Source organism: Pagrus pagrus (assembly GCF_965226575.1).
Source record: "Pagrus pagrus genome assembly, chromosome: 17".
In the NCBI taxonomy this organism is placed as follows: Eukaryota; Metazoa; Chordata; class Actinopteri; order Spariformes; family Sparidae; genus Pagrus; species Pagrus pagrus.
The window spans coordinates 23,162,235-23,171,961 of NC_140201.1; the positions used below are offsets into that span (position 1 = coordinate 23,162,235).

General features: G+C 45.2%; 1 protein-coding gene across 1 annotated transcript; it reads left to right on the top strand.

Moving 5' to 3' along the window:
• The first annotated feature begins 1,889 nt into the window (after positions 1 to 1,889).
• On the top strand, positions 1,890 to 5,493 carry tpbg1b (trophoblast glycoprotein 1b). Its single transcript, XM_084378681.1, has 2 exons — positions 1,890 to 2,537; positions 2,867 to 5,493. The coding sequence occupies exons 1-2, from the start codon at positions 2,284 to 2,286 to the stop codon at positions 3,714 to 3,716; spliced, it is 1,104 nt and encodes a 367-aa protein (XP_084234807.1). The 5' UTR covers positions 1,890 to 2,283; the 3' UTR covers positions 3,717 to 5,493.
• The last annotated feature ends 4,234 nt before the right edge of the window (positions 5,494 to 9,727 follow it).

Sequence of the window (9,727 nt, forward strand, 5' to 3'; positions counted from 1 at the left end):
TCTGAGGTCGTGATCCAGGCAAACTCCTGTCAGCTTATAGGGCCACTTAGTTCCACAGCTAACTGATCTACTTGCTACAAGCAGAGAGTCCCTACAGCAAAACGTGTAGTGAGCCGGAGTTAACTAGTATGCTGCCCTCTACCATTTTGGAGCTACATTCGAATTCTGGCCATTTCTTACAAATTACACCTGTTAAACCTTTTTCTTTCTTTCTTTCTTTTTTTAAAAGCCTTGTCACTACTAGTAACTAGTATGAAGAGTTGATTGCCTTTCATTGTGCCCCACAGCCTCAAATATTTTTGTTTAAAATTATTGGGAAATAAAGATTTCGGTGTGTGGATGCTGCAAAGTAAACTGGTAGTCCTGCATTCACTGTGCTGTTACTAAAAGTAGCATGTGTTTAAAAAAAGTAAATCTGGAAATATGCTCATTACGCCTCAGCTGCAGAGACATTTTACATCTCTGTCCAAACTTAGTGGATGTTGCTGTGGAAACGGGCAAAAAGTGAAAACCCTTTGGCTCTCTGTAATTGCGCTAAATAACAGAAAATGAGGGACAAATTGTATCCTTGAATGTGACTTTGTTTTTCTTCAGTGAAACAGCTCATTCATTACATTTCGAGCTATGGAAGGTAATGAATGAATGGCCCTTTGAGATCAGCGTATACAACTGACAACAGTGTGACTATTACTGCTTCTGACATATAAATATATATGTGTATGTTTTAGGAGGAGAGGTAGAAATTGTGAAGATAACTGGTACACCAAACCTCATTGACGTGCATGTGCAGGAATGCAATATTGAGCGGAGATCATTTGAATGGTTTAAGATGCTGCCTGCTGCGGTGCCTTGTTGTATCCAGGAGCCAGGTCCAGGAATGTGGAGACCTGTGGTCCTCGCGATTCAGGCTGCTGACAAAAGACAGTTGGGATGCTATTATTAGTGCCACTATCCATATATACTTATAGCAGTCTGCGATTTCAAAAACCCCTCTTTTGTTTCTCTAATCCCCAAAATATCTTTCATGCTGCAGATCATATAGCCCACGGGGGGAATCTAAAGACTGCTGCAAGCGACTGTGTGAACTCTGAATGTGTTTATGACTTACAGCTATAATACAAATAAAGATGTCTATTATTGTAGAAATTTCTCTGAGTAATTTTTTTCTTTCTTTCTCGGATTTCCATCGTTGAATTATGACGACTGTGTTTCATCAAAGCTGTCAGTGGGAGGGATGATGTTAGGATTTCAAGGCGCTCTGAGCCATGAAAGGCAAAGTCCCCTCCACCACCACCACCACCACCACCACCTCCTCCTCCTCCTCCTGCTGAACTTTCTATAAATACACTCAGAAGTGATTCCTGTAATGATCATGATCATCCGTCAGAATAAACATTAAGGAAGGGAAGCTTTGATACTCTACTATCAAGTGGCTAAAAGTCCCACTCAGTGGCCATTATCCCACAGAGCATCAAGAAAAGGGACATCATCAAAGGCTTGGCAGTCTGGCCCCTAAACACCCCTCCCCCACGTTTACCATACCACCTGGGTAGGTGGGAATGACCAGGGACGGAAAACTCACCAACTAGTTCACACTGAACTTATTCCAGTTAACAGCATTTGTCGTGAAGCCTCCTCTGTAATACATAACATGGAGCGAAACAAGATACAGAATATTAATATTAAACTCTGCCTGATGGGAATTGTATTATTGAAAACACATTTTTCTGCAGTACAATAATAAAAACTCCACATTTCCATATCCACAGCTGGGCTCAGGTGTAAGGGACCGCAATATTGGCCAATATCATTGATGCCATGTGATTATATTTGGCTGCGACGTGAGAAACGGTGAAGATGAAGAAGAGGAAGAGGGGCTGAGAGCTCGAGCACTTTCTCCTCCTCATCCCTCTCTCCTGCCTGTAGCGGAGAGGAAGATCTCGCCGATCCGGACAGGGAGCGGGCAGGAGAGAAGCCCCTCCCCGCAGATCATCACACAAGGCGATGGTCCTTTTTTTAACTTCATTGTTGCAGGAGAAGCGACGCCCCGCTTCGCCACGGCCGAGGATCAAACACCCCCTCTGATCAGCACGACCCCCAGTCCTGTTCTCATGGAAATCAGAGCCTGCCTCCCGGCCACACTTTCCGCTCAGATGCAAAGTTGAAGCGCATTCTCAGCCGGGACGGCAGATGATAATGATGTCTTGAAGGAGCTTGATCGTATCGTTTATTCCCCCTTTTCTCTGTTTCTTTTTTTCGAGCGCACACTTTTTCCTTGCCAACATGCTGGATTTGGCGCAGCGCATTGTTTTGTGCGCGCTGATCGGCTCCGTTTACGCGTCGTGTCCTCCGCGCTGCGAGTGCTCGGAGGCGGCTCACACCGTGAAGTGCGTCTCCAGAGACCTGCGGAGTGTCCCGACCGGGATCCCCGGATACACCAGGAATCTGTTTATAACTGGGAACCAGATCAGTCGAATCGGTCCGGAGTCTTTCAGAGGGCTGGAGAATGTGACCAACCTGTCTCTGAGCAATAACAGGTAAGACTCTCCTGGGACGTTCTGGTATTATTGTAATTGTGATGCAAAGTAATGATTCCTTTTCAGAGAGTCTGAAGAACAGTTTGCCGCAAAAGCAAAGTACTGTTTTGTCTTCAGTTGGTCCTCATTGTCTCTGAAAAATAGCAGCTAAGCAGATTTCAGGATTTTGGTCATGTGAAACTGGGTCGTTGCAGCCATCAAGGTTAATTCAAATGACATACAGTTTGATTTTAGTTTGGATCAGTGGAATCAGTTCCTTTCTCACTTTTGTCTGCTCTTGTTTGTGACTTGAAAGTGAAAATGATCTGAATGGATCTCCTCAAATACAGAATCTCCGAGGTGGAATCTCACTCCTTCACCGGGCTCCGCAACCTTCGCTCTCTGGACCTGAGCAACAACCAGCTGGCAGTCATCCACCCGGAGGCCTTCACCGTGCAGAACCAGTCCCTGCGGGAGCTCAACCTGAGCCGAGCCCTCTACAACCACTCCGCGGTGATGGACTTGGCCACCTCCCTCCGCTGGAGCTCCCTGGGGACCCTGAGGGGACTGGACCTCTCCCACAACAGCCTCATCTATTTACCCTCACGCATCTTCTCCCACCTGACCGGCCTGCAGCGGCTCCAGCTTTCAAACAACTCCCTGGTGTCCATCCACAACTCCACCTTCTCAGGCTTGGAGCGCCTGGAGGAGCTCGACCTGACCCTCAACGCCCTCAAGACGGTGTCAGAGGAGGGCCTGCAGGAGCTGGACTCGCTGCCTGACGCTACGCTTCTTCTTGGGGAGAACCCGTTCACATGCAAGTGTGGAATCGAACCTTTCGCTCTGTGGCTCAACAGATCACAGGGACGCATCAGAGACGCTGAGGACCTCATGTGCGCCTACCCAGTCAGCATGAGAAACACGTCCATGCTCGCCGCGGGCACGTTGACTCTGGGGTGCCACCAGAGGAACGCAGGGGCTGACCTCGCTTTGCAGACCTCTTACGTCTTCCTGGGTATAGTCCTGGGCTTCGTAGGCCTCATCTTCCTTTTCGTACTTTATCTCAACCGCAAGGGCATCAAGAAGCGGATCTACGACCTGCGTGACGCCTGCAGGGAGGTGTGGGAGGGCTACCACTACCGCTTCGAGATCGACTCCGGCCCCAGGTTATCACAGGTCTCATCGAGCGGTGAGGTGTGAGCGGACAATCACCTCTGGGGTGTTTTCTAATGAAACTGACTCTTTTCTAATGCATTTATCAGTAGAAAAATGTAAAAATTGTACAGATTTGTCTGTAAATATATACATACGATAGAGTTAATAATCTTTCTGCCTTGTTGATAAAAGCATGCACTGCCCATCTTACTTCATTACACAACTATTCATGCTCTTTTCAGACAGGACATCTCAGATTTGTGTTCTCTGGAGTCAAGCGGACATGAATGTTGTACAGTTCACTGATCGACTCTTCTCATATCCTTGCCTGCTCACAGGAAGTGCCTAAAGTCAGTTAGGTATTGTTTCGTAATCATTAGCGATCTGAGACGAACTCTTCATCCTACACGGCACATTCATTGTCCCGCTTCAGATCTTCTCAACATTTAGCCCGCGAAGAAGCAACAAAATGCTGCAATAAAGTCCCGACACTACAAAAACAAACCTCTGGGAATTGAAAGCACAATCACTCATTCATCTTTGAACCATTTCAAGCCCTTTGGTCCCTCCGTCAGTCAGCCCCCGGGGTGCCGCAGAGGAATTAAGCCCCCAAAGCTTTTTTAAAGCCCTCCTAAATTCACCACTCTGCTCCTCTTTGGCTGTCGGATTGGAAGGAGGGGGGGACAATTCAGAGCAGACCAGCGGAAATCTCAAAGCCCCCTCTTTTTTTTTTCTTCCTGAAATGTTGCTTTGTTTCAACTCCTTGAGTTTTATTGTCAAAATGATGAGAACCAGTCGCGGGGCTGAGGCCGCTGAAAGCAATCTCCCTCCCTCCTTAAAGACAACAGCCGCTCTGGAGGCTCTTTGAAGGAAAAGTCTGGCGCTCCACGTTTTTCTGTTTAGGGGATTTTTTTCCAATGATAAGATACAGATGATTCTAAAACACCAGCTACATTGTTTCATTCAGCAGTTCGCTCTGACCAGTTCAGAGTTACGTCTTATGAAAAAAGAAGGAATATGATCTTATCCTTATTGCACCTTTTATCCCTTTACAATTGGAGTTGTGCAAAGACAATTGTCTTTTTTAGTGGAAGTCGTTTTCCAAGAGCAATTCCTAAAAGGTCCCACGAGGAACTTTGTGTTGAGTTGATTTTGGCGTACCGTACCACCAGACTACAGAGCAGCTTCTCTCCTCAGGCTGTAAGACTCGTCTTCATCCTCAGGACTCAGAATCTGACCTGGTGATAACTATAATAACTATTCAGAAATAGCCAATCTTCTCGCTGATGGTTTGTTTGGTCATGGAGGTCATATACAGGGATCAAAATTTAAATAAGAGTGTTTCATTAACAGGTAAACGCTCCTTGTAGTATGTCAAAATAACACTGAAATCCAGAGGTGTATCTCAAATACATTCTTTCCTCAGTCAAATCCCCAGCCTCACATTTCACAAGCATGTTTAAATTGAATTAAAACATAACCTGCATGCATCCCGTGGCTTCATGACAAGAGCAATTCCCCGCGGCCTTTTGATGCCACGAAGTGAGACGAACACAGACAGAGGGGGGTGGTGGGAGGGTTGGAGGTGGCAAGCTGCCATTCCTTAAAGTGTTTATTGCCCAAATTGCTAGCTATCTGCGTATTTGGAATGAGGGAGCGGAGGCCTGGAGTTAACAGAAACAGCCTCCCATTGTTCGAAGCCAAAGTAGCATCTTCACTCCTATCAAGATGTTCTCTGAACTCCTCTGATAGCGATCCAGACATGTTTATAACGAGAGCCGTTTTACTGCATGTGTTATGACAAAATAAAGCTTTAAAGAAGTCCTGATGTCTGTATGCTCATTTAGCGCAAATGTAATCTTGTGTGTTACGAAAGAGCAGAAAAACGAATGCACTCATAACGTCGGGGAGACTCTAGGTATCATTTCACCGAGCGGCAGAACCACATTAAGCGGGGCATTTACTCGCTGAGGGGAAAACAATTGAGGCTCGTACGCTGACACAAAGGCTGGCTCGGACGGCGAGACGTCTGAAATAAGCTTTGTTTTCCAGCGCGGAGAGATGCCTTGTGATACTCATTCTCTTTCTGTCTTCACAGACGCCCATTATGCCGCCGCGTAATAGGATTCACTCATGATGACAAAGTCGAGCTCTCTGATCCGGCCATTGTTAAAGTGTCATCATTCTCAATAATTGCCTGTGAAAGAAAATCCCAGGAGAAGTTTTCATCTGCTATTACACAATGTGTCACAACCGGGGCACCACGCCGGCCACGGGTTATTGGTGTCAGTTAGCGTAACGGAGAGAAGAAAGATTATCCGCTGCATGTCATTACTTCCGTTTTCGCTCATTAAAGTGTGGATTAGGAGCCGTGGCCCTTTTTTTTTTTGTCTTTTTATGAGTCTGCCTGTTTGAAAAATATATGGTGTGTTTGCCATAGGCTGTGCGAGATTGCCTCAGCAGGAATGCAATGAAAAGAGAGGAAACCCCACAAATACAGCCAGACGTTCTCCATTACTCCCAGTGCAAAGGAGAAGCTTGTTAAAAAAACAGAAAAATTGCTCCAATTACAGAGTTCTCTCAGTCTGTACGCTGTATCTTTGATTCAAATATCACATTTTTATCTCGACTTTGCTTGCCATGTCTTGTATTCCCACGAGCCATTTGTTAGTCCACTGAGGAAGCAGTTTATAAAACTTTAACAACTTCATGTTGCAGTATGTACAGCATGTGGTTTTGGCTATTTGAAAAGGCAAAATACATACTTGAAGTATTTCTTTTCACTTTTGAGAGAGTTCCTCTGGAGCACAGCAGGCCTTCTATTTTATACGCCTCCTGTCTCCGGGAACATCTTGGCGCCATTACATGGGTTTAATGGCCATGATAGGGAATATGCCTTAAAAGTGAACACCACATCTGTGAGGAATTGAACATGTTAAAAAGAGACCACAACAGTCAGCGGCATGACGACAGAGACAAAGTGGCATCTACCCCCCTCCACTGGCATAGTATGACAAACACAGCTGTCTCTCTCTCAGCTATGGACACATGTCATCATTTACATTTGCCATCGCCGAGTACTACACAGTCATCCGATACATTCTGCTTTACGTTTGGTTGCCCTCTCTTAAAACCGAAGCATGCACAGGACAGTGAAACACAGTCCAGTCTCCCTTATCTTCCGTTTCCTTCTTTGACAATGAACTTATTTGAGATCAATGAATTCATTCGCACAGTTTCCTGCATGCTGCCTATACATCATGTCCAAACAGTCTGATCAGTGAAGGTGGCACTCAAACCGCAGGAGTGGTTCCAGTGGGGAAGAAGCCATTGTTCTGCTGTTCGCTTGATCAATGTGACTGCTAGCGTTTGGCCCCGCTCACCATTAAAGCCAACTGGCCCCCCATTTATCATTTCCATAAAGGCCGGAGCTGACAAGCACTTAAGCACACATATTGCACACAGTACGTGCACACACTCATACATGAATTACAGTACTTATTAAAACTTTATTCAGATTCATAGTTACATCACTATCAGTAAAAGTCTTAAATCAAAATCATTTTGTGCTTACTTGTTCAAAATTCTCATTACCAAAAAGTAAAGTGCAAGGAAATAAAGTACAATATCTGTGAGCGCTAAAAAAAACTCATAACTCAACTTCACTTCAAACAGATCCACAGACATCCAACCAGCTGCAGGCCCAGTGTTGTGGGTCAGGTCGCTGGTTAGTCCCACCTGTGATTGCAGCGCTCAGTACGTCATTGGGTCACACCACAAGTTACTAAATGTTGTGATTCAAATCACTGGGCAACATACAGTGAGTGATGGGGTTACTGGAGGACTACTCATTGCTATTAGTTTAGACAGTCTGGCCAGTTTCCTTCACCACAACTGTCTGGGGCCATGAAAAAGAGACAGCTAATGCTAGCAAGCAGCTAACACAACACTGAGTGTGCAGGAGATGCGATGAGTCAGCAGGTGTTGAAATAACACATAATGTCTGGTGAAAATCAGAGCCGATGTTAGCAAGGTCAGCTAGCTGGCTTCCACTTTCTGAGTGGAAGCTAGTTAGCTCAGGTTGCTGGCTTCAGGTAGAAAGAGGAATAAGCTACAAACTGACGGCTTGTTAAAAATGGAGGAAAAACATTAGTATCAGAGTTTGGTTCTTCGTTACTATGATGTGGTCCAATAACAACTCAACTGTTATGCTCTCCTCATTGGTGACTTTAAAAAAAGTCCTTTGAGGCATGTCCTGCCACTCGGCAGCCATCTTGGCAACATCCCCGGGCAGTAATTTCAGGCTAACAAGACCAGGCGCCTGTCTAAATGAATGGGGAGAGAGCCAGGACTTGACTTTCAACGGTCACCCGGACATAAAAACTGCATGTATCGTATCACAGGTCAAATGTGATGAAAAAAATGAAAAAAAAAACACTTAAATTTCGTTGACCTTGCCCCAAAACACGTTTTTTCATTCCACAGGTTATCCTTCTACTACGCATGTGCACAATTTAACACCACCATCTTCTTTTACAGCTCAATCCAGAGTGCTGATGTGCTGCTGTCAGCTCATCCCACCAGAACAGTTATTCTAATGTCTAATGTTTGAATAACCTCACCTTCCTTGGTAATCCTGTGCCTCAGCGTGATATCCTCCTCTTCCATGCCTATTGGACATCCGCAGCCAGAACTAATTGAGCTAAGTATTGCACTGAAGACAGTCAGAATTAGCGGCAAACATCACGGTGTTATGAACACAGATATGAACACTAATTCCTGTATGTAGTGAACTGCAATAGTGACGCGGTCGCCAACTTAGTGACTATGAATCCATGAATTGAACCGAACGAAACGATTTGAAGTCTGTATCACACTGAAGAAGCTGACTGCACATCTGCTCACAACACCAGCCCTAAAATGACTATGGCAGTCTACCCATGACAGTGCAGCTCTGCCATGGGAAATACCCACCAAGAGGGATGTTTCCACAAATGTCCCAAAACAGTTTTATCCTCTTTTGAAGAAGAGAGACATCTGCATTAAAGCTGCAGTATCATTAAAGTTGAAACTTGCTTTGACAAAAAAGCGAGGCGAATTTAAATTTCAATTTGACGTTAATAAAACCCACAACACAAATGGACTTGATTTTAATTGCATAATCTATCAGTTCCACTTGGGAATACACACCACAGAGTTTGTACAACATGTATGTGTTCACATGTCATAATGGGATTCTTTATGCTCTTGAAATTTAAACAAAAACCTCTCGGAGCATAACCGCAATGGATCCCCAGACTCGCGGAAAATGAGAAACAAATGCTCTCAACAAAGTCCTGCCTCGTATGAAAGACAGGCTCATGTAGGCACTCCACCGCAACAATGCAGCTTTCCTCTGAAGTCTGCATGACCATGTCTCCATTGATCTTGAATTGACTACAACTGTAAACGGAGCAACAGCACAGCTCTGCCAGGGTTTATAGTCCCCCGCCTACACCCCCACGACTTCCCCTCCTCTGGGCCTCAGAGCCCAGAGTGTCCTGAAGTCTTGTTGTTGGCTCTGCTGTTCTCCAGCTGGCCACGAATCAGTCCCTCGATCCATGTGGCTTGTCAGAAGTTTTGTTTTGTTGTTGCTGTGGTTGTTTATAGGAGGATGAGGTTGGGGAATTTTCAATTAGAGAGGCATATTTCCTTGTGTCCCATCTTGCCCAATTCTCTCAAACTCTGAACGAGCCCCTCAAGCTGAGGCTCACATCGTGTGCTGAAATGTAAAGGAAAGGTAAGACTTCTCTGCTTTACACTGTCGCAAAGGGAAGAACACAGGATGAAGATAAATGATCCACTATGATTCATTAAAGAGTCTCTGCTCCGGTCGTCTCAGAGAAAAAGAATAAGGCCCGTGTAGCTGGTTGATTATAAATGGCCTTGACCCGTTTTAAAGAAAGGAGGAGATACTCTCAACTCCTGCGCTACTTCATCATCTACTTCATCATCTACTTCATGCATCAATGACTTGGGTTGGAATTGAGCAGAGAGCCGGGCATATACGATGGCCA